The sequence below is a fragment of the Galeopterus variegatus genome, unplaced genomic scaffold, assembly GCF_000696425.1.
Source record: "Galeopterus variegatus unplaced genomic scaffold, G_variegatus-3.0.2 Scaffold395, whole genome shotgun sequence".
NCBI lineage: Eukaryota > Metazoa > Chordata > Mammalia > Dermoptera > Cynocephalidae > Galeopterus > Galeopterus variegatus.
Window position 1 is genome coordinate 624783 of NW_007726506.1, and position 25160 is coordinate 649942.

The 25160-nt window shown below is 39.6% G+C and overlaps 1 protein-coding gene across 1 annotated transcript in view; it reads left to right on the plus strand.

Moving 5' to 3' along the window:
- Nucleotides 1-25160, plus strand: part of RNF17 (ring finger protein 17) — a gene marked incomplete at its 3' end in the record, with an annotated part of 77565 nt that overhangs the window by 10047 nt on the left and 42358 nt on the right. The window contains exons 8-13 of the mRNA XM_008568303.1: nucleotides 4201-4372; nucleotides 5602-5678; nucleotides 5975-6049; nucleotides 9725-10023; nucleotides 10885-10974; nucleotides 22593-22751. Of these exons, the coding sequence (XP_008566525.1) occupies nucleotides 4201-4372; nucleotides 5602-5678; nucleotides 5975-6049; nucleotides 9725-10023; nucleotides 10885-10974; nucleotides 22593-22751 (872 nt within the window). The remainder of the gene's footprint in view (nucleotides 1-4200; nucleotides 4373-5601; nucleotides 5679-5974; nucleotides 6050-9724; nucleotides 10024-10884; nucleotides 10975-22592; nucleotides 22752-25160) is intronic.

The window sequence follows — 25160 nt, forward strand, 5'->3', positions numbered from 1 at the left end:
CGGTGTTGCACCCGCGCCTCACTCAGCCAGTGAGCGGGAGCCGGTCTGTATGTGGGATCCGAACCCTCGGACGGGAGCGCCGCCGCGCTTCCCAAGCGGCGCACTATCCAGTGCGCCACTGGGCCGGCCCCTAGCAGAAGCCTTTTTAATAGGCATTGCTAAACAAATAACCCCTTACTGTTATTCATCTATCACTTTTTAAAAAGTGATGTATATTGTCCTTAAATAGTCACATGATGGAGGAAAATTAGATATTCCTCCATTATGCATTTCAAGAAACAGGCTTATAAAAGTTATAACACGCCCAAAGTATTTAGTAATGCCATTTGTCCACTTGACTTGGATCAGTGCTTTTTTTTTTTTTTTAATCTTCGTGGGTGCCTAGAACATAGGCTCAGTCTACTATGCAGGAACTGATTAATTTCACATTTGATCTTTAATTACAACATTCTAGTGATAGGACATGTGAATGAGTGTTTTTTTTTTTGCTTTTTTTAAGGTCAGATACGCATAACACAAAACTTACCTTTTTAACCTTTTTTTCCCTCTTTTTTTTCCTTTCTAACCATTTTTAAGTATAGAGTTTAGTGGCATATGATATTTCTGTGTTTAACTTTCTGAGGAACTGCCCAACTTTCACAGAGGTTGCATGCACCATTTTACTTTCCCACAATTGATGCACAAGTGTTCTAATTTCTGTACATTCTCTTCAACACTTGTTATTTTTTGTTAGTGTTTTTTAATCCTAATGGGTATGAAGTGCTATCTCATTGTGGTTTGATTTTCATTTTCCTTATGACTGCTGATGTTGGGCATCTTTTCATGTGCTTATTTATTGGCCAATTTATATACCTTCTTTAAAGAAATATCTGTCTAAGTCCTTTGTTCATGTTTGTTTCTTTGTTTCGTATTTGGCAGCTGGATGGTACAGGGATCTGAACACTTGACCTTGGTGTTACCTTGTTCATTTTTTAATTGGATTGATTACTTTGTTGTTGGGTTGTAGGAATTCTTTATATATTCTGGGTATTAAATCCTTATCAGATACATATGACTTACCAATGTTTTCTCCCATTCTGTGGGTTGTCTTTTCACTCTCTTGATAGTGTCCTTTGATCCACAGAAGTTTCTAATCTTATGAAGTCTAGTTTATCTATTATTTCTTTTGTTTCTTGTGCTTTTGGTGTAATATCTGAGAAATCATTGCCAAATCCAACATCATGATGCTTTTTCTCTATGCTTTTTTTTTTTTTTCCTTTTTGTCTTTTTTACTGACCGGCAACGGGATCGCAACCCTCGGTGTTGCGCCCGCACCGCGCTCAGCCAGTGAGCGGGAACTGGTCTCCACATGGGATCCGAACCCTCGGTGGGAGCACCGCTGCACTCCCAAGCGGCGCACTCTCCAGTGCGCCACCGGGCCGGCCCTATGCTTTTTAAAAGAGTTTTATAGTTTTAGTTCTTACATTTAGATATTTGGTCCATTTTTAGTTAATTTTTGTATATAGTGTAAGACAAGATTCCACCTTTATTCTTTTGAATTGGATATCCAGTTTTCCTAACACTGTTTGTTGAAAAGACTGTCTTTTCTCCATTTAATGGTATTGGCACTCTTATCAAAAATCAGTTCACCATATACTTATATGTGAAAGTTTATTTCTGGGATTTCTATTTTATTCCATTGGTCTATGTATTAGTTCCTTTCTGTTGCTTATCACAAAATACCTGAAAGTGGGTACCTTTTAAGAAAACAAAATTTGTTGCTTACAGTTTCAGAAGCTGGGAAGTCCAAAGTCCAGGGAACACATCTGGTAAAGGTCTTGTTTGGGGGTGGCTTCACAGCAATGCAGGGGTTCACATGAAAGAAAATGGTGGATCAGAGAGAGAGAGAGAGAGAGAGAGTGTAAAGTTGTGTTGTTGATTTACAAACTCTTTTATTCATGTAAGTGTTTACAGCTATAAATTTTCCTTTTAGCAGTGCTTTTGTTGAATCCCATAAATTTTATTTTGTGTTTTTGCTTCATTTGTCTCAGCATATTTTTCTGATTTCCCTTGTGATTTCTTCTTTGACCCTTTGGAGTTTAGGAGTATATTGTTTGATTTTTACATGTTTGTGAATCTTCTAGTTTTCCTTCTGTTATTTGCAGTTTTATTCCATGTGGTCAGAAAAGATACTTTATATGATTTTAGCCTTTAAGTTTATTAAGACTTGTATTATGGCCTAGCATATGGTCTATCCTAGTAAATGTTACATGTATGCCTGAGGAAAAAGTGTATTCCCCTATTGTTGGGTAGAGTGTTCCATATATGTTAGGTTCAATTGGTCTATAGCATTGTTCAAGTAATCTGTTTCTTTGTTGATTCTGGGTGTTCTATCCGTTATTGAAAGTCTCCAGCTATTATTACAGACCTGTTTCTCCCTTTAATTCTGCCAATGTTTGTTTCATATATGAGGGGACTTCAAAAAGTTCGTGGAAAGATTTGCATTAGCTTTTAATTCTTTTTCCACAAACTTTTTGAAGTACCTTCATATTTGTGGCTCTGATGTTTGGTGCATATGTTTATAATTGTTATATTAAAGCCTGTTTTGTTTGATGTTAGTATAGCCACCAGCTTTTGTTTATTACTTGCATGGAATATATTTTTCCATCCTTTTACTTTCAAGCTAAGTATGTCTTTAGATCTAAAGTGAGTTTCTGATGACAGCGTTTAGTAGGGTCATGATTTTTATCCATTCTTCAAATCTATGGCTTTTGTTTGGGGAGTTTAATTCATTTATATGTAAAGTAATTACTGATAAGGAAGGACTTTCCTTTTGCCATTTTATTTATTTCATGTGTGTATTATAGCTTTTTTTTTTTTTTGCCCATTTTCTCCATTACTTCCTTTCTTTGTATGTACTTGATATTTTTGTCTTCAAGTTCACTGATTCTTTCTTCTGCCTGTTTAAGTCTGCAGTTGAACCCCTCTAGTGGATTTTAAAATTTTTAGTTTCTGTGCTTTTCAGTACAAGCTATAGAATCCCTGTTTGGTTCCTTTTTATAATTTCTCTTTCATTTTGTCTCTGTATCATTCTCCTGATTTCCTCTAGTTCTTCATGTTTTCCTTTAACTTTTTGAGCACATTTAAGATCAGTCTACTAAGTCTGATGCCTGTGCTTCTTCAAGAACAGTTTCTATCGACCTGTTTTCTTCCTTTGAATAGGCCATGTTTTCCTGCTGCTTTGTATGCCTCACAGTGTTTTTGCTGAATATTGGGCATTTGAAAAAATAGTCATCTGTCCCAGTCTTTTCAAACTGGCTCTTGCTGGAGCAGTCCTTCACTGAGTAGCTGGGTGTGCTCTGAGCCTTGAGATCAGCCTGGGGTGAAGGTTTAAGGTCTTTTCAGGTGTTTCTGAGCATGTATCACCTGGGCCTGAGTGTCTTTTTTAATCCCCCTGTATACACAGCCAATTTTGTGTGTCTTAATTTCCCAAAGAGTTTCAGTCCAGTTTCTCCTCTGGGCTTCACATGGTCTATTGTATGTTTCTTGCCTGGTGTCTGTAGCTTTTAGACTCCTTGCAGCTTTCCTGAGCAGTGTCCACTGCTTCTCCCCTGCCTGAGATTCAAGTTGGGCAAAACAGAGACCAGTCCTTCAGGCAGTGCCCCGACAGGTTGGGCCATTGTAAATAAAGTCTGCGGTGTTCCCTCCTTCCCAGTTTGAGGGAAGGAATGGGAACTGTACTGCTGCTTCCAGATAGACCATGCCTCACTGAGGAGGAGATTGGTCGAGTAAAAATGACATGAGATTTTCTACTGTCTTGAATGTGGCTTTTTCTTGACTAGGTGTTCACTCGGTTGCTGTAGACCATTGACTATTTTCCAGAGTTCCTATAGATTATTTTAGCCGTTTTTGGGATTGGTTTTGACATCTCCATGAGGGAATTGTTTTATGTCACGTTTATCAGCTAATAAAATTGCCTTTTCACTCACTGGCTGAGCGTGGTGCAGACCACACTGTGCCGAGGATTGCAATCCCCTTACCAGTCAAAAACAAAAAAGTTACCTTTTCAGATACTATCCAGTTACTATATGCCTCATTTAACCATTTTATGTTAAATTCATCAACTAGTGAAATTGGCCTTTCAAAAACTGTTACTATAAATTCACTTTTATATAAATGTTTATGAATTACTGCAAAATAACTTGATGTTCTTAAATTAAGGAAAAAGAACCTATGTGAAGAACTTGTAAGAGATACAGATCAGTATATATCAAATTTAGTAATGGCAAAAAGCTACATTGAAGAGAAAAAAAATGAGTTGGATGCAGCTATGAAGATAGCAAGAGAGTTAAAATCAGCACCTTCTCTGAGGACATATTGTGACCTGAATCAGGTAATTTTAATAGTTCACAATGTGAATTATTTCTGTGGCAGCTTATTTTATATGATATTTAAGATGCAATAAGAATATGTTTTCAGGCTATTCTAACCTCCAACCTATGTTGTCATCAATTAAGAATTCTTACGTGTTTGTACTCCAAGACAACTTTATTATATTTGTTTGGCCTTTCGTTTTTTTTTATCATTTAGGGAAATAATGCAAGAAGGTCTTTATAACACATGATCTGAGAGGAGGATAACACTGAGGCAAGTAGGATAACACTGAGCTGAAAGTTGAGGTTTCTAGGACATCTGAATGAAAAATGAGGACAAAAAAGAATAGCAAACTAGATGAGACCGTATTTTCTTTTCATGAACAATTTAGGTATGCTGTTAACTCTCAGCTTAAAAATTTAATTCACTGTCCCATTTCAGGTTTTTCGTTACCCCCTCCCCAAAATGTGCAAGTCAGGATACAAGTTGTTTCAGCAATCTCCTATCATTATGTGCCTAGGGGGCAGAATTGGGCAAAAAAAGAAACATGTTTTTTATCAGATAGTTTGGCAGGACAAGGTTGACCATAGATCCTCTTTGCTAATTTCTGCCTCACTCTCTAAGTGTCTAGATTCTCTCTCTTCAGGGTCTCATTTCCCATAGTTAATTAAATATTTGGACTGAACTGAGGTATAGAATAGACACCATTGGTTTGCCTTTTTCCGAAATCTCTAACTTTACTGACGGGAGAGTTTGCAACCACCTGACTTGGCCAGACCTCCCTCCAACTGTAGTTCTAAAAACAATAATAGTCATTTCCTATGTACAGGTATTACATGTGAAGCACTAGGAAGTGAAAAAAGTGATAAAATTGGGTCTTCACCCTAGTTATTCTTGTTAGGAAAATAGGGCAAAAAGAGAGAAAGAACATTTGAAGAGAGCAGCATAGGTGCAGAATGAATCAGATCAGACTTTCCTCTGCTCACGTAGCTACATCTTATTTATTAGCTAGTGTCTGTTGTTGTTGTTATCTGTTACTACATATCTCCAAAAGATTTTAAACCCTTTTAGGGGAAAATAGTCATAAACACTTATTCGCATCCCTTCCTTTGAGTATCCAAAATTGAGCCTTCAATGCATTAATTAATGGAATGCTCAAGGATATAGTTGTCCTTCTAAAATCTTACTATTTCAGTAATATTTGTGAAAAAAATTCACATATGAATGACACTTCTCTTTTGATTCTAGATTGTCCGGACTTTGAAGATAACATGTGAGAGTGAATTGTCACAAGTTAGTTCTCTAACACGAAGGAACCCTCCCAGGTGAGTAAGTCATAATTCAGGAGATGACAACAAGTATAAAAATGTATTAGAGGTATTTATGTATTATAAATGTGTTAAATTTATTAAAATAGCAAGCAATTATGAATTGAAAATTTGGGTCACAAATGTTTCCCAAGTTAACAACCAAATTAAAGTAAGTGAAATTAATGATAAATTAAAAAGTTATTTAAATGTTTTCTTTTAAATTAGTTATTTTAATGTCAGCAACTGATTTTTATTTGGAGAAAATAATCTTGTATTGAAACATTTACTTATATGCTAATGTTTTGTTTTAGGTTGAATATGAATTGCAGTGAGATCATCTGTATGTTCAACAATATGGGAAAGATTGAATTTGAGGACTCCACAGAGTAAGTATAAGAATGGCAACATGCCGTCAGTGTCTGACAGTACCTCTGTTATCTAAGAGAGAGAAAAAATGATGTTTTGTGGTATGATTCAGAAGCTGAAAAATAATTTACAGGACAAAATAGTTTCTATAGTTAAATTCTATGTATAATATTTTTTAAAAGACCTAGAATGGAATTAGTATTTAATGATATGTGTCATAGTTACCCTTGATATTCATTTCATCAGCAAGCTTTGAGCACTAACACTCTGGATATTTAGATACATGTCAGGGAAATTACACTAAGTAGAGGAAGACAGACATGTAAACAATAAAATGCATAATTCAGAATTTAGTGGAGAGGCAAAGGAAAGGAATGATTAGTTCTTCCTGGAGTAACAGGGGACTTGGAAAGAGATTTTATTTTCCCTTATCCATGAAAAATGACTAGCAGGTGGAAAGGAGGACAAAAGGGAAGGTAGGCATCTTAGAAATATGTGGGCATGAAATAGCATGCTAGGTTCAGGGAACTGCATGTTAAATTCCATCCTTTGTATCTCCAAAGATACAGAGAGGCTAACTCCTAAAGACTTTGTATGCTGTGTGGTGGTGTTTGAACTTTGTTTTCTAGAGCTGTGCTGTCCAGTATGGTAGCCACTAACCACATGAGGATATTTTAATTCAAGCATGAATTAAAACTAACTACAATTAAAAATATGGTTTTGTTTTGCCACCCACCTACCCCAAACTAAATATACTTAAAAACTTAGTTCCTCAGTTGGACTAGCCACAATTCAAGTGCTTAGTAGCCACATATGTCCAGTGGCTACCTGTCTTAATCTATTTATATTTCTGTAACGAAATACCTGAGACTGGGCAATTTATAAAGATCAGAAATTTATTTCCTCACAGTTCTGGGGGCTGAGAAGTTCAGGATCAAAGTGCTGACAGGTTCAGTGTCTAGTGAGGGCCCCAATCTCTGCTTCTAAGATGGTGCCTTGTAAGCTGCCATGTACATGGTAGTAGAGCAGAAGAGCAAAAAAGGGAAGGGGTATACTAAGCAAGCTCCCATGAGTCCTTTCATTCATAAAGGCAGAGCCCTCTTGACTTAATTATTTCCCACAAGACCCCACCTCTTAACACCATTACGATGAGGAGTATACTAAGCAAGCTCCCATGAGTCCTTTCATTCATAAAGGCTGAGCCCTCTTGACTTAATTATTTCCCACAAGACCCCACCTCTTAACACCATTACGATGAGGATTAAGTTTCAACATGAATTTTGGAGTGAACATTTAGACTAAAGCACTACTTTATTAGACAAAGCAGCACATTTCCATTATTACCAAAAGTTCTATTAGACAGTACAGCTCTAGACAATAGAAAACTACTAAAAGGTTTTAAGCATGAAAGTAAAAATAATTACATTAAGCTTTAAAAAGTTTAATTAAAAAGTAATAATCACATTAAACTTTAAAAATTCGGGGATTATTTGGGAGAGAATGATGGTGGAGGCTGAAGGATGGGTTAGACTGTTGTCATTTCCAGAGTCTATTGATATGAGAACCCAAGCATAGGTAGTAGCACTGGATTGGAACTGAGAATAGATGTGACAAATGCTAAATGGGGAACATTAATAAAATGTAGTAATGCTTGAATATGAGGAATGAGGTAAAGTGGAACATTCTTGGTGGTTTACAGGTTTGGCTTTGGTGACTAAATTGATGGATTGGCATTATTTACAAAAATTGGGAATATAGGAAGAAAAGTAAGTTGAGAGAAGGAAGAGAGTGGATATGTTGAGTTCCTATTGTTTACCAGTTATCTGGGGAGAAATGTCTAGAGAGTAGTTAGGTATACATTCTGAAATTTAAGAGATGTGGGACTTGATTCTGGATTTAGGAGTAGTCAGAATATAGATATTGTAGAAACCCCCAAAAAGAAAATAAATTTATTCATGTGTAGTTGGTTTGTCTCCAGGGGAAATGTTCCCCCAAGAAGCATCATGTTTGTTACCATAGGGAACAATCAGTCTGGCCCACAGTCTTAGAAGCTCAGAAACACACATGAGCGTATCTGCTCTAAGCCAGGCAAACTAATACAAGACAAGTTCACAAAACTGATGTATAGTCAGAATGCCAGGTTGTTACTTTAATGAGCAAATATAATTGCCAGCAGGGAATACAGTATTGATGTTGGCATTCTTTTCCAATACTCAGACAGAGTGAGAAGCCAAATTATCAGAAGTTGCTTTGTTCACAATCGTGTTTGGAATAGAGTAAGATTAATCAAATAGCTTAACAGCATTAGGTCAAGATAGCCTACTACATTCCTCTCCATCAGAGGGAAGACCTTGCCAGAGGAATTGGAATACCCGTCCTTCGGCTCAAGTCATTCTCACCCAGACAGTGCTTGGGTGAGCCCTACCCCATATTTGCCTCTGTGACTTGCCTTTTTGTGGTTCCATGAGTGCTCCACAGTCTTTATGGCCAATATATTCTTTTAGATATTTTTATAACTTTAACAGGCAAAGGTTAAAGGATATCAGAAGAGCCTCGCTCAGCCAGTGAGCGGGAACCGGTCTGTATGTGGGATCCGAACCCTCGGGCGGGAGCGCCGCCGCGCTTCCCAAGCGGCGCACTATCCAGTGCGCCACCGGGCCGGCCCTCTTCTTGACCTTTTAAAGAGCCTCGCTCAGCCAGTGAGCGGGAACCGGTCTGTATGTGGGATCCGAACCCTCGGGCGGGAGCGCCGCCGCGCTTCCCAAGCGGCGCACTATCCAGTGCGCCACCGGGCCGGCCCTCTTCTTGACCTTTTAAAGAGCCTCGCTCAGCCAGTGAGCGGGAACCGGTCTGTATGTGGGATCCGAACCCTCGGGCGGGAGCGCCGCCGCGCTTCCCAAGCGGCGCACTATCCAGTGCGCCACCGGGCCGGCCCTCTTCTTGACCTTTTAAAGAGCCTCGCTCAGCCAGTGAGCGGGAACCGGTCTGTATGTGGGATCCGAACCCTCGGGCGGGAGCGCCGCCGCGCTTCCCAAGCGGCGCACTATCCAGTGCGCCACCGGGCCGGCCCTCTTCTTGACCTTTTAAAGAGCCTCGCTCAGCCAGTGAGCGGGAACCGGTCTGTATGTGGGATCCGAACCCTCGGGCGGGAGCGCCGCCGCGCTTCCCAAGCGGCGCACTATCCAGTGCGCCACCGGGCCGGCCCTCTTCTTGACCTTTTAAAGAGCCTCGCTCAGCCAGTGAGCGGGAACCGGTCTGTATGTGGGATCCGAACCCTCGGGCGGGAGCGCCGCCGCGCTTCCCAAGCGGCGCACTATCCAGTGCGCCACCGGGCCGGCCCTCTTCTTGACCTTTTAAAGACCCTGATGCTTGCTTGGGGCTGGGAATGGGCAAAGGTTTCTTTTTGGGTAATGGAAGTGTTCTAAAATTAGATTGTGGTGATAGCTGTACAACTCTGTAAATTTACTAAAAATCATTGAGTTTTATGGTATACAAATGACACATCCTATTGATGATTTAAACAGCTTTATTGGTGGTTTATAAAATAACTCTGTGGCACCTAGACAACTTTAATCTTTTGTATGTGTCACAGTATTAACTTTTATTAACTTTGTAAAGGAAATGGCTTGAAGGTGGATATTAAAAATTTATGAAATGATTTAAAGTAGCCATATATCTCTGTATTTTTAAAACAGATATTTTCAAGAAAATGAAATTGGACAGAATGTTCAAAAGAAATATAATAATAAAAAGGAACTTTCTTGTCATGATACATACCCATCACTAGAAAAGAAAGAGGTTAACGTGTCTGTCCTAACCAGTGAAGCACCACCTTTGCAACTGGAGACCAATGATGTACATTTAGAAGGGAAAAACTTCCAGCCACAGAAAGAGGTTGTTGCAACGACATCCCCTAAAACCATTGCTGTGCTACCTGAAATGGGATTTAGCCCTGATGTGATAATTGAAGAAATTATTGAAGAAAACCTGGAAAGTGAGTGAAAATATAAAAAAGCGAAAAAAATCTTGTATCTGTAATTAGAAATAATTTGTACCTTTTTGTTCCATGTAGGTAACAGAAACATATTGCTGTTGCAAACTTATATCTCATTTTGAGTTAAAACCTGTTGATTCCATGCCCCTACTCTCCCATTTTCCAAAGTTAGGATGGTTTTTATTTTCAGTGCTGTAATATGGCTAACCTCTGAGGTGTAAATTTAATATTTGGATTAATTAGGGTATTTGACTTTTTTAGTGTTCCACGTACAATCCTTGTATAAAACATACAAATATAAGAAAATGAAAGAGCGATGATTGGTGGAAGTGGTTTTATTACTTTGTCCTTGAATTAAAAACAGCTTTTCTTAAATCTTTATTCTGAGATATAATATGTTATAAGATAAACTATCATGACTATAATGTCATCTACTTTATAACATTTAAATGTGTCACAGTTGTTTGATTAGATTTCAGTGTTGGTATCCTACCCATTAAAATGAGAGTGAGACACTACTCTTTGTAGTTTTATACTAATAGTCTTCTTGAGGACCATTTTCAACATCAGTTTTGATTCCCTCCCTCCACCCCACCATTGTCTGTTTTATTGGTTGACTTTCCCGAATGACATTTTGAATACAAAAAAAGGACACTTTTCTTTCATTTCCACTGTATTATCATCACTGATACCTCAGTGACTTAAGATAACCCATCATGACTTTACTTACTTGCTTTACTTACAATGGGTCTTGCCATTCCAGTATTTTGCCAATTCAAATACAGCTTTTTAAACAATAGCAAACCATTGTTAACATAAACAAAATTAGTACAATTGTCTTTGTCTCTTATTTTCATAAAGCATGCTTCACAGATTGTCTTATGGAGACACCTACATATCCAAAAAAGCCTCTTCAGAAAAAGTCATCTGTTCCTTTTGGATCAAAAGCAGGTACTTGTAACAACTGTCTGAGCTTGATGTAGTAGAGTTTGCTGTATGTATAGTAATTCTTGTGTAGGGTGAGGCAGTAAGTAAAATATATTTTACTGACAACTAAAACTTCTTCCCTTTTAACATTGAAAGTTTTCACTCTTTTTGGCAAAAATATTTCTGAAATTTGTAATACTTCTCCCAGCTATTTATCTTTTTATACCATCCTAAATATGAGTATTATTCTTTGTAGTCTATACTGAATAGTTAAAATGACCCATTTGTTCTATTTCTCTTGCAGAGGGGAGACTAATAATCACCTCTGCCCCTCTTACATCTTAAGTAGGACCTTTGGTTGGATCTGGGAACCAAATTGACACAAACTAGGAGAAAAGCATACAAGTTTCATTAATTTTACATTACATGGGGATCCTCACAATACAGTGAAGTCTGAAGAGGTGGCCAAAGCATGATGCTTTTACACTTTTTAGACAAAGAATGATAAGTTTTAAGAAGAGATGACAAAGGGGATCTAGCTAGGGGCAGTAAATTCTAGGAGATGTTTAGAGGTGTGAAGCTAGTGAGACATAATGGTTACTTCGGGGAGTTTATTCAGGTCCATTGGAGGCCCAGTTTCCAGTCCCTGGTGACGAAGGCTGTTTTCTCACCCTGACACTGGGAAGGCACGTCTCCCAAAGGAATCTTTGTAGCCTGCTACATGCAAAAAAAGGGCAGGTCAGATAGGCCTTCCTGCAACTACAGTTTCTCCAGTGTTTTCAGCTTGAAATAGTCAATATACCAAGTCAGCATATTTTGCATTGGTACCTCCTTAAGTTCTTCATTTCCCCAGTCTGAACCTTTTCTAGAAGTTTCAAACATTAAAAGCTGAGTTGGTGGCTATGGAGAGAAAATTCAGGTTATGTGGCGAGGGAGTAACTATGTGACGAGAAAAACATAAATTAGAACGAGATTGAATAAGCAGAAAAGAACAAATCTAAGCATATTTCCCCATAATCCCTTACACCAGTCTCCTGTGCCTGGGAATGGACCAGTTAGTTCATTTATCTGATGAAGAGTGTTTATCTTGTCTTTTAAAAGGGGCAAATTAGACTATGTTTATCCCAGATGATTTACTTAGAATCAGTATTTCTGTCCTGTCATCATTCAGGTTCTTCCTTTTTGAGCTGTTAGTATATCCAGGACATGGCAATTTTGAAGTATAACAAAGGCTAAATTCCAGCCTCTTATTGGAAGATTTGGTTTGGTTTTTTTGGCGGCTGGCCTGTATGGGGATCCGAACCCTTGACCTTGGTGTTATAACAATGGAGTGTTCTTAATGCTTGTATAGTGATATGCAACTCTTTTTTTATTAGTACGGAAAGCTTCGGAATGGCCCTTTTAATTTGATAAGTTCCAAAGTGTAGGAAAAAGGGTCTCAACATTGAAAAGAATTTAGAATCATGAAATACAAGTGGGTTTTCTATGTTACATCTAGTATGTTTGTGTGGTACTACCTTATGAACAAAGGAGCCCAAGTTTGTAATATGGCTGGCATTTAAAGTAGAGTGCCTAGTGACAGAAGGTGTTAGGTGTCCAAGTGCACATCTTCCTGACCATCTAGGTGGGAATCCTTCGTATATTTTGTCACCACACACGGTAAAAAGACCAGTGTTATTCACAAATAAGGTAAGAGTGGAATTTGTGACCTCTCAGATTGGGGTTTGTTGTGCCTTGTCTTCTGTCATATTGACGTCTGCACATCTCCATCCTCCATGTGTCCCATAGGAGCAGAACAGGTTGCAAAATATCTGATATAGGAGGCCTTTAGTTCTGTTTTGGCAGCTAAAGTGTTAAATTTTGTCACCTGGCCAAGTTAGTCCAGAAGTTTGGTCTATCCAGATTTAACCTTTTTGTCTGCCAGTCTAATGAGGGGAGCAAGTGAGCTACCCCACATTACAAAGGGCTGGCTTGGGAGCCCTCTGTGACATCTGGTGATCTGGCAAGTGTTTACCATAAGAGTCTGTGTTAGAGCCACTTATGATTTTCGTGAGAGGCTTAAGGATGTCATCTGTGGAATTAAACTGCAGGGCTAGATTGTAATGTTGCATTGGTATGTTACCTAAGAAAAGACCAGCATCCTTCCTGTTTTCAATGTAGCAGGGAAAATTCTTTCCTAAAGACCTTACAAGAGCAAAGGACAGTCCTTGAGCTCTCATAGCGATTTCCTTGTGTCGGGTTGGCTCACCAGAAGGAGAAATAGTGTAATGTCGGTTTCTCAGTCGTGGATGCCATGCCTTGCATCCATTCTGCAGACGTGATCCACCAGACACTCACATCGGCAGGGACAAAGATAAGTTCAGGTTCTTTTTTACAATCTAGGTGTTGACATAGTCAGTAATTAGATTGGTTAGTTAACGTAGCTAGGGTTTGGAAGACTGGTATGAAGGAGTCCAGGGTCTGTGCCTGACGTTTTGTAAATAATAGTAAGGGTTAATAACGACAAGACAGAGTATAAAGTTCATAGTGTAGGATCTGAGGGAGAATAGGATAGATTGAAATAGTCTCCTGTCAGCTTTTTAATGGGCAGTCTAAGAACAGGGAAGGTTTTGTCAAAAAAAAGAGATTTTTGTTTTGTGTATGTTTTTCCTTTTGGTTTTTTGGGTGGAGGGGAAGTGTTTTGTAAATAATAGTAAGGGTTAATAACGACAAGACAGAGTATAAAGTTCATAGTGTAGGATCTGAGGGATAATAGGATAGATTGAAATAGTCTCCTGTCAGCTTTTTAATGGGCAGTCTAAGAACAGGGAAGGTTTTGTCAAAAAAAGAGATTTTTGTTTTGTGTATGTTTTTCCTTTTGGTTTTTTGGGTGGAGGGGAAGTAGGGAAACGTAAAAGGGAAGAAAATAGGTAGAAGTGGAATTTCTTCATCTGGAATAGTGGGGAAAGCTGTCTATTTCAAAGAAATACTAGGGCGGTTCAAAAAGTACATGAAAAAATGGAATTAAAAGATAATGCTATTTTTTCCATGCTAATTTTTACTTTTTGAAGTATCTTGTATGGTTTACTTTTGGGGACCTGGGAATTGGCCTTGGAATCTTTAAGGTCACCTGTAGGAGTGGTTTTTTTAATTGTCCTGGAAGTGCTGATTGGGGTCCTCCCAGGAGGATTTCTTTTTATTTTCATGGCAGTGTAGGTAGTCAGCAATACTTTATAAGGGCCTTCCCAGCAATCTGACAGTGTGTGTTTTCTTCTAAAAAACCTTGATATACACATGATCCCCTGGTCGAAAGGGATGGCAAGTCTTGTCAGTTGGTGAAGGCCATGCCCTTTTTACCTGTTGATAGTATGTTCTAAGTATACTAGTAGTTTTTGTAGATAGCTAGTAAAGGCATCAAATTGTTCACCTATATGCCCAGAGTATTTAACCCAGGAATGGAAAGTTTAGAAATGCCAATAGGCACAGGACAACTAAACACTATTTCAGAAGGGGTTAATTGTCTTCTATTTGTAGTATTCTGGATTTTTATAAGGGCTAGAGGTAATGCAGTTTTTTGTTTTTTGTTTTTTCCTTTTTGTCTTTTTTTCGTGTCCGGCAACAAATCGCAATCCTCAGTGTCGCGCCCATACCGGACTGGGACCGGCAACGGGATCACAACCCTCGGTGTTGCTCCCGCACCTCGCTCAGCCAGTGAGCGGGAACCGGTCTATATGTGGGATCCGAACCCTCGGCGGGAGCGCCACCGCGCTCCCAAGCGGCGCACTGTAGCAGTGCGCCACCAGGCCAGCCCTTCAGTCCAGTTTTTTAACAGACTTTTTCTAAAGTCCGTTTTATGTCTAGATTTTTTGTGTTCCACTTGCCTTGGGGATTGGGGATGGTATGGGATATGAAATTTTAATGAGTACCCTAGTAGAGGTTTTGTAAGCAAGTGGTTTTTTTCTGCTGTAAAATGAGTTCCTTGGTCTGAATTAATCTATAAAGGGATGTCAAAATGAGTAATAATCTAATTATCAAAAATTTTTTTAACCACTACTGTGGTGTTGGTATATCTGGTTGGATAGTATTTAGTCCATCCACTAAGCATACATACAGATGATAACCAAATAGTGAGAATAGCCTGACACTGGAGGTAAATCTATGAAATCCATTTGGAGCACCGCAGGGGGCAGTGTGAGCCTTGGCGGACTTCCTGAGATATGTTGGTTTCTTCCAGAAATGTGGTGAGATTACACTGGGAAATAATTTAATTAGAAATTTTGTAGATCCCAGAGCAGGACAAATTATTTTTAGTTCCTTAACTTTCCCCTGTCTGTACATATTTCCCATCTGAAACATAAGTGTAAGCCAAAAGGCTAAAAGAAAGGGGGCCACAGGAAGTGCATTCGGCCCAGTGCATAATGCTTCAGACAGTTGTTTGTCACCCTTTTGTATCCATTTATCTTTTTCAGATTGTGAGGCATTTCCCCAGTGACCATTAATTTCAGAGATAAAGTCAGGTTTATACACTGGGTAAAAAACCGTGTACTTAGCAGCCTTGTCTACCCTAATGTTTCCTAGACATGTAATTGTCAGTCTCCCTAGAATGGCCTGAGCAGTGAACAAAAACAATTTCAGTAGGAAGGTGACTAGCCTGTAATAAGGCAGCAATTACATGCTCATTGGTAGTGGGAGTACCAGCAGAAGTTAAGATGCTGGCAGGATTGATTGTTCAGTAGGGCTTTTTTGTAGGTGATCTGTCTCATATAGAGAGGTACTGTATCTTATAAACTTGTAATAGAGCAGACATGGCATGGGGAATACAGGAGAATGGGGGGAACCTGATGTAAGAGTGCCAGCTTTGTCAATTAGGGCAGCAGCTGCTGCTGCCACACACAGGCGTGGGGACATAGCTGCTGCTACAGGGCCCAGCTGGCACGAAAAATGTGCTACAGGATGAATCTGACAGGCAAAGCATTGCCGTAGAATACCCGCAGCAGTTCCATTATTTTTGTGGCAACATAGGTGAAAAAGTTTACCAAAATTGGGTAAGCCAAGAGCAGGGGATGTGGACAGTGCTAATTTTAAGGCTCCAAAGGAAGTTAGTGTCTCGGAAGGCCAGAGAATGGGCTCTGGAAGGAAGGCATGTAGTGATTTAACAAGAGCAGCAAAATTAGGAATTCATTGGCAGCAATAGCCAGTTGCCCCTCAAAATTTACGTAACTGTTTTTTTGTTTTGGGGAGAGGGATGAACAAACCTGACTCAAGACATTTTCGGGTGAGCTTTTGAGTGCCCTGAGATGTCTTATGTCTTAAACAGCTGTTTACACCCATCAAAGTTTAAATCTGGAGGCTTTATGGCCTCGTTCAGCTAGTGTCTTTAGGAGAATGAGGGAGTCTGTAAGGTCACCCTGTTCAGTCTGGTTATAGATCATCATCATACTGAACAAGGGTGGAGCTTTGGGTAAGGCTGCAGAATTTATGACAGCTTTAAGGATTTGAGAGTATTGAGGGAGACTCACAATATCCCTGAGATATGAGTCCATGTTAATTGTCTCCCTTTAAATGTAAATGTAAAGAGAAATTGTGAGTCAAGGTGCAAAGGAATTAAAAAGAAAGCTGAGCAGGGGTCAATTACTGTGACTTCGTGAGCAGGAATTGCAGTAATAGTAGCTGGACTGGGGAGGACAAGGTGGTAAGGAATTTCAGAGAGGTTTATGGCTCTTGGATCTTGTATAAATTTACAGATTTGATTCCTGTCTGAATCAAATTTTCTTTCTTTTTTTTTTTTTTTTTTTTCTTTTAAACTGGTAAGAGTGAGGTGTTACAGGGTGAGGAAATAAAGACAAGAACAGCCTATTGTAAAAAGGAGTCTATTATAGGTTCCACTCCTTGCTCTATATTTCATGAGAGGGGGTACTAGAGCTACCGATGGGAAAGGTTTGTTCCTTTCCTAGGCAATGCCCACAGGCTCTGTACTTAGCAGCACTCCAATCTCATTTGCATGTAAAGCCCAGAAACTAGCTGAGACATCTTTTAAGATTGCACCCTCTTTAGAGGAATTTAAACCAAGATGCATTTCATTAGGGAGAGTAGGAAGTTTGAAGTCTGGTCTGAGGGCAGAGACATACAAACTTTCTTATTACATTGCATGGTGCCATTAAACTCGCATAACAAATCTCTACCTAAAAGGTTTGCTGGTGAGGAGTTGGAAACTAGAAAGGCATGGTGAGGATTAAGAGGGCCTTATCAGATAGGTTGCCCAGAGACTCCAACAGCTTGAACAGAATCAGGTAACAGGTAGAAATAATTCCTCTGAGTGGATAGTAAAGAAGGTCACACCAGTGTCAGTTTTAAAATCCAGTTCCTGATCTTCTACTTTAAGTTTAATGGTGGATTGTGGGGTACAACTAAAGATTGAGTGACCCCATCAATCAGTGGAGTACTGCCCCACAGAAAAGGGAAAAACAAACTTTTGAGGGTGTCACGTTCTAGGGAGAGTGTTTTCCTCTTCTTTTTTTTTTTCCTTTTTGTCTTTTTTCGTGACCGGCAATGGATCGCAACCCTCAGTGTCGCGCCCGTACCGGACCGGGACCGGCAACGGGATCGCAACCCTCGGTGTTGCTCCCGCACCTTGCTCAGCCAGTGAGCGGCCGGTCTGTACGTGGGATCCGAACCCTCGGCGGGAGCGCCGCCGCACTCCAAAGCGGCGCACTGTAGCAGTGCGCCACCAGGCCGGCCCTTCTTTTTTTTTTTTTTTGGTTAGATGCAGGACAGTTGTCTTTGCAATGTTTGGGTTTTTTACAATATCTGCAAACATCTGAAGGCAAAGGAGGAAAGGTTTGTGACTGACCAAAAGAACAAGAAGACTTTATCATTCTTAGACACCTGCCTTTCTTTCTGTCACCTGCCTTTCTTTCTGTAAAGATTTAACCTGTAAGGCAAGGACTGTGGATTTCAGTTCTTTTTTTCCTCTGTGAGCTGTCTTCCAAGAATTGTTTAGCTGCTTCCATTTATAACAGTTAGAGAGTGACCAGCCCAACCAACTACCTTGTTTTGGATTTGCCTCTTTATATCAGGAAGATTTTTGACCAGAGTAGAAATTAGATTTCTGTGCACTGGGCCTTCAGGATTTAATGCAGAATGCCTTTGAAAAACTTGTGTAAATCTCTTGAAAAAGGCTTTAGGATATTCTTCCTCCTTCTGAGTACATAATTCAGCCTTAGGCCAACTTAACCTTAGGAAGGAAAGCTGCCGCCATCACTCTTGGGACCCTGAGTGTCAGCATCCAGCTGAGCCATTTCCTTATCGTTTGCCAGAGGGATAGGGAGGAGCTCTGGCCATCTGTTCCCCTGTTGGGGGTTGGGTGTGTCCCAGGAGGCCTTCTGGCCAGTCTGATAACTAGTATAATTATGGGTGGGAACTACAGCCCTAAGTAGCCAGTTTAGGTCCCTATGAGTGGGGTTATGAACGGCTACTAATCTCTCCAGTTCTTCTCTAAATTTGGTAGGAGCTTCTGAAAGTGGGAGAAAAAGGGCTTTGTAATTTAAGAGATCTGCTGCTGTCCAGGGAACATGAATTTTTTGAGGTGGGGTTCCAGGTTACAGTCTCAGTGGGGGCATTGCACAGGGAGGCCTGGAGCCACGAGTGTCATTACAGAGTCTGGAAAGCAGGTGGAGTTGTGAGCACAGTAAAATGAGCCTTGCCTTGTGTTCCCAGAACCTGTATCAGATTTACTTCCTGGCTGTCAGCTTTTACTCGGGTGACCGGTATGCCCCAGGCCTGCAGATCAGGCAGGAGGGCTTTCTATGCAGAGAAAGGGAAGCCAAAGTAGGCAGCTGGATGTCTAAGGAATTTTCTGGGGAGGTTGGAGGAATTTTAAAAATCAAGGGATTTTGGGCCGGCCCAGTGCGTCGCTTGGGAGTGTGGCGGCGCTCCCGCCAAGGGTTCGGATCCCACATACAGACCGGCCGCGCCCTGGCTGAGCAAGGTGCGGGTGCAACACCGAGGGTTGCGATCCCGTTGCCGGTCCCGGTCCGGTATGGGCGGGACACTGAGGGTTGCGATCCGTTGCCGGTCATGAAAAAAGACAAAAAGGAAAAAAAAAAAAATCAAGGGATTTTGCTGAGGAGAATGGAGCTGGATTTTGAGGAGGGGTAGTTTTAAACCAGAGGCCTAGAGATCCAAAAGATCTTCTAGAGGGTCAGGGACAGGGAGTTAGGGATAAAGGGGGGTGTACATGGGTGGAGAAGGAGGATTTACGGAGGGTGCAGATTTAAACTTTTGTCCGAAGTCTGATTTGTATTCTTTAATTTTTTTAAGGGAATCTCTAAATCTAGCTGTGACACTTTTATGTCTTTTTTTTCGATCTGATCTCCACATAAATACCAATAGGACAATTGTTTAGAATAAGAGCTAAGATTTTTTTAAAATATAGAAGTCTTTCTAATTCAAAGGATCCATTTTCTGGCTGTTGATAATTGGGATGTTCACTGGTATATTTATTCTAATAGTGATTTAATCTAATAAGCCAAGAAGTAACTTTCCAAGCTTTGAATAAATCTTTACCATGCAAGCAAGAGGCATTCATGGAGTGGGCACAGAAGCAGCAGCTTCCACGATCCAAAGTTTACTCCCAGAGATAGACTGAGAAAGTGAGAGACCTTTGTTGCCACCGGCAGTTAAGGATAGTGTTTGCACAGATAATGTCTCTGGTCTCCCACTCAATGTGAGAGAATTCTAGTCACAGAGCTGCCAACCTGTGACANAAAAAAAAAAAATCAAGGGATTTTGCTGAGGAGAATGGAGCTGGATTTTGAGGAGGGGTAGTTTTAAACCAGAGGCCTAGAGATCCAAAAGATCTTCTAGAGGGTCAGGGACAGGGAGTTAGGGATAAAGGGGGGTGTACATGGGTGGAGAAGGAGGATTTACGGAGGGTGCAGATTTAAACTTTTGTCCGAAGTCTGATTTGTATTCTTTAATTTTTTTAAGGGAATCTCTAAATCTAGCTGTGACACTTTTATGTCTTTTTTTTCGATCTGATCTCCACATAAATACCAATAGGACAATTGTTTAGAATAAGAGCTAAGATTTTTTTAAAATATAGAAGTCTTTCTAATTCAAAGGATCCATTTTCTGGCTGTTGATAATTGGGATGTTCACTGGTATATTTATTCTAATAGTGATTTAATCTAATAAGCCAAGAAGTAACTTTCCAAGCTTTGAATAAATCTTTACCATGCAAGCAAGAGGCATTCATGGAGTGGGCACAGAAGCAGCAGCTTCCACGATCCAAAGTTTACTCCCAGAGATAGACTGAGAAAGTGAGAGACCTTTGTCCAAGCTTTGAATAAATCTTTACCATGCAAGCAAGAGGCATTCATGGAGTGGGCACAGAAGAAGCAGCTCCCACGATCCAAAGTTTACTCCCAGAGATAGACTGAGAAAGTGAGAGACCTTTGTTGCCACCGGCAGTTAAGGATAGTGTTTGCACAGATAATGTCTCTGGTCTCCCACTCAATGTGAGAGAATTCTAGTCACAGAGCTGCCAACCTGTGACACTAGGCAGGCAGTACTGGGATGGGAGTTTTCCAAAACTAACCAGGCAACAAAGGTTCAAACAACAAAAGCCTTAATGGACCAGGCCTCTTCTGATATACTCCCCTGAGAGCTTGGCACAGTCAGACAAAGAGAATGCTGTTTTATTACTTTTGTGTCTTGAGTTCCCAGCCTTTTGGCTGGATGCCAGATGCTAAGCAGACACATTGCATCCCTCAGTTGGCAGAGGTCAGAGAGGCTGTCCTCTTTGGTCACAAAGCCAGGCTCTTAAGACATAAAACAAGATGTGAGGAGAACCTCATCCCATTTTTGTTTCAGGGACCCACAGCAAAGTTTGTCTGAATAGACACTGGTCTGATGAGAAGTCACCAGTCTGTGAGGCCAGCTCAAACAGCAGGTTTGTAAGGGCTCCACGCCTGTGTTCTTAGGCTGTTGTTCCTGTCCTTGTGACAAACAGCACAAAGGCAGACAAAGGAGCACAAAGACCACCTCTGGGAGGAAAGGATAAAATAAAAATCTAGAGTACTCACAAAACACCAAAAGTTGCTTTATCCGAAGAACTAGTTCAAATGTTTTCTCCTGTCAGTCTAAATTTAGAGAAAGAGACAAGCAGGGACTCTTACCACCTTTGCCTTGACCCGTCCCTACAGGCAGAGATTTGGGAGGCTGACAGTAAGAAATCTTAGCTTTGCCAGCCTTTTGTTACAGGCGTGAGATCTCAGCTGCAGCAGGTCCAGAGTGAGCAGTGATTCAGCCAGTGAAGGGGCCCCATGTTGGGCACCAAATTCTGTAGGGAATAAATCTTTACAGTCTGCTCAAATGTAGGAAAAGGCGGGTCAGATAGCCCTTTCTGCAAGTACAGTTTCTACAGTGTTTTTAACTCAAAATTATCAATATACCAAGTCAGTGTATTTTGGGTTGGCACGTCCTTAACTCCTTCACTGTCATATATCTATACTTGGCTATTCAATTTAACTCCTCCTAGACTTTGTTTTTAAGCAATTTTACTAGATAAAGCATCTACATTGCTCAAAACTTAAATATGTATTAAAATACTTGGAAACATTCTCTCACCCTCTTCCCATTCTATTCAGTTTCTCCCTGCCTCCAAGTTTCTTTATGCATATATAAATAAATATACATCAGTTATTTTTCTAACACTCTTTTTTATGTTTTTTCTTAAACACAAAACATAGCATACTATATACACTTTGGTTTTTTATGTTAACATTATGCTTTGGACATCTTTTCATATCACTAGAAACACTTGGCTTAATTGCTTCTATATAAGGGTACTTCAAAAAGTACATGGAAAGATTTGTTTTATCTTTTAATTCTGTTTTTCCATGAATTTTTTGGAGTGCCCTTGTATGTAAAAAGTTTTCTCACTAACTACTTCTACCCACCCCACCTCTACCTGAACACACTTTGGCTTTACCCAGATATTTTTTTACACCTCTCTAACCTGATTTGAAAAGCTTGGGATTCAGACTGGCTGTGAGCTACATTGACCCTGTAGTAGAGTATTGAACTGCTTTTGTGAGCTGTTTTAGAAACCTTATTGTTGGGCCGGCCCGTGGCTCACTCGGTAGAGTGCGGTGCTAATAACACCCCGGGTTCGGATCCCACATAGGGATGGCCGGTTCGCTCACTGGCTGAGCGTGGTGCTGACAACACCAAGTCAAGGGTTAAGATCCCCTTACCGGTCATCTTTAAAAAAAAAAAAAGAAAAAGAAACCTTATTGTTATCAGTGGGGATCTGAATTCTAAATATGTTCATAAATAAACTCTGAAGTTTTGTAATACAGTGGAATTACAGCATATACTCTGACTTCAGAATCTACCACATGAACTGATTCCACTTATATAATGTATTTTGGAAGTAATATAGAATATTTGGAGTTCAGTTTGCTAATGAATTCATTGTGAAAGTGATCCATTGTTTTTATGAGTCATTTGGGGTTTGGACTCTTTCTTGGAGCCTACAAAATCTAGAGTTCACAATGCCACAAGACACTTATTCTTTTAGAGGATTTCACAGTTTTAACCTTTTGTGAATTATTTTCTAACTTGTAGTTTATTAATGTGGTTTAAATATACTTATCCAGATTCTCCAGAGCTAGTTTTTGTTAGCCACGTAATACATCCTTGCCACTTCTACATTCGGAAGTATTCACAAATAAAAGAAGCAGCAGTATTGGAGAAGAAAGTGAATGAATTTTGCAATAAGAGTTCACATCTCCATCCTTCAGACATTTTGGAGCTAGGTAATGAAATGTTACTCCAAGTTAAAACATCAAGTTTACTAAAATGTTGTAATATTAACCAACACACATAGACTTGTTATAATATAGATTTTTGCTCCAAGTTAATAGTAAGCATAAAGGTTTTGGGATTATTTAACATAAGTTAAATTATTTACGTGAGTTGTGTAAGCATTAAAATGGAATGTTGACACGTTTTTAGAGTGACGTATACATGGAAACTCAGAAACTCCATTAATGGAGTGGGGAGAGTTGCTTTTTAAAATCGCAAAACTCATGACAGTTTATGTAGCCTGCCCCCTTGTCTCCAGGGAAACTGTGCCCCTAAGATGATTCTTCATGTATAACTCCACTCCCTTGCCCGCTGTGGGTGAATGTTGGGGCTGGCATTGAACACTTAAGTGAGATTCAGGAGGCCTGTGGCCCCCATTCTAGTGCCCCACAGAGGGTAGTTGTAAATTCAGTCAGTCTGTTTTAATTCTGTGGGTATGTGAATTTGCCATGCCAATACTTTCATTACAAGTATTTCCCTTATAACACTGTTAACTGAATTTGATGATACTCTGTAATATGAAGAAGATGTGACTTGTTTGATTTACTAATATTTTTCTCATTCTGTTAATAGCAGTCAATGGCTATATACAACTAATAACAAAAATATTATCTATTTAGCATTATATGATAGTTCTTTTAAAGTGTATTACCTCTCAGCTCATCAGTGTAACTTTTCAGAATATCAGGAGACATGATCATCATATATTTCTGACAGAAATGAATAATTATTTTATTTTATTATTATTATTATTTTTTGAAAATGACCAGTAAGGGGATCTTAACCCTCGACTTGGTGTTGTCAGCAACACGCTGTCCCAATTGAGCCAACTGGCCATCCCTATATAGGGATCCGAACCCATGGTCTTGGTGTTAATCAGCACTACACTCTCCCAAGTGAGCCACAGGCCGGCCCTATGAATAATAATTTTAAAACTTACCAATAATTAAATTTTTATTTTTTATCTAAGAGAAGAGAAATGTAGTATTATATTTAATTTTTATGGTTGCAAATAATTCTCTAAAGTCTAACACATGCCCAGAACAATTTGGCTTAGATTCAGAAAATGTCCTAAGAAAGCCAAAAAGTCATCTTTTGTTTTAAGTCGTTAACAATAATTATGTTTACAAGGTAAATATAGCTGATTTAAATACTAGTTATATTTTGAGAAATTAGTGATAAGGGAAGAAATGTTATGTGGCACTTCTTGTTTGTTCCCTTTTCCTACCTGTGTACTTAATCATGAGTAGCAACAAACGGCTTCAACAGGTGTTTATCTTTCACAAGAAAGAATGGCTTCACAGAATATATTTTAAAACTAAGAGAATATTGCTTACATAGTGTATCAAAATAAGAGAAGGGTCATGAACAAACGGAGGCCTATACAAGTGTTTTGACAGAACTTAAAATTAAAAGGCTGCCCTGCTGTGCCTTTTGAATGTCTTATTTTTATTAGCATATTCAGAGGGGATTATTCCACTGTATATAATCAGAGATCAGAGCTTGCCAAATTTATCTCCAGTGCGAGCTTAGTTAAGAGGATGGGCTCTAAGAGTACCTGGGTTCTCCTGCTACCTCTTCTAAGTAGCCATGTGGCTTGGGCTAGGTGTGGCCTCTCTTTGCCTTGGTTTGCTCACCTGTGCAATGGAAGCACCACCACCACAGGGTTGTAGTGGGGATTAAATGAATTCACACATAAAACACTGGGAGCATTGCTGAGCTCATAGTAAGCTTTCACATTCAGGCTTTCTTGCTTAATCTTCCTTTTTCCTGGTTATGAATTTGTTATCCATCTGGTGCCTCCATAAGGTCTTCCTTTACTGCTAAGTCCTTAGTTCATTATCATCTCTGAACATGGTTAATTAATTTCAGCATTTCACATGCTCCCTTTCATTGTTTCTTTATTCTCACTTCCCTTTACCAAGGTAGGGTTAATTGTTTCTTCCTTTATTACAAACTTCAGTATGTGTGTGTCTATAGGTATATGTGTGTACATGCATGAGGATAGATGGTCTTTATTATGGTAAGTACAATGTATTATAGCAACTTATTTGCCTGTCTCTCTTCCTTTCTTGAGCTTCCTGACGACAAGATGCTCTCATTCATCTTTGTAAATTTAGTTTATGAAACGTAAGTCCTCATTAAGTGACTGCTGACTTAGTTTTTGGTAAACAGAAACTTACAAGCTAAATGGAGAGAGAGAAACACAAAAAATACTATCATAGTATACTACCTTGTGTCTTTCTCTTGTCACTTGACAGTACTAATCATCAGTAAATAAATGAGTTAAGACTTCTTAGTGGGCCGGCCCGTGGCTCACTCGGGAGAGTGCGGTGCTGATAACATCAAGGCCACGGGTT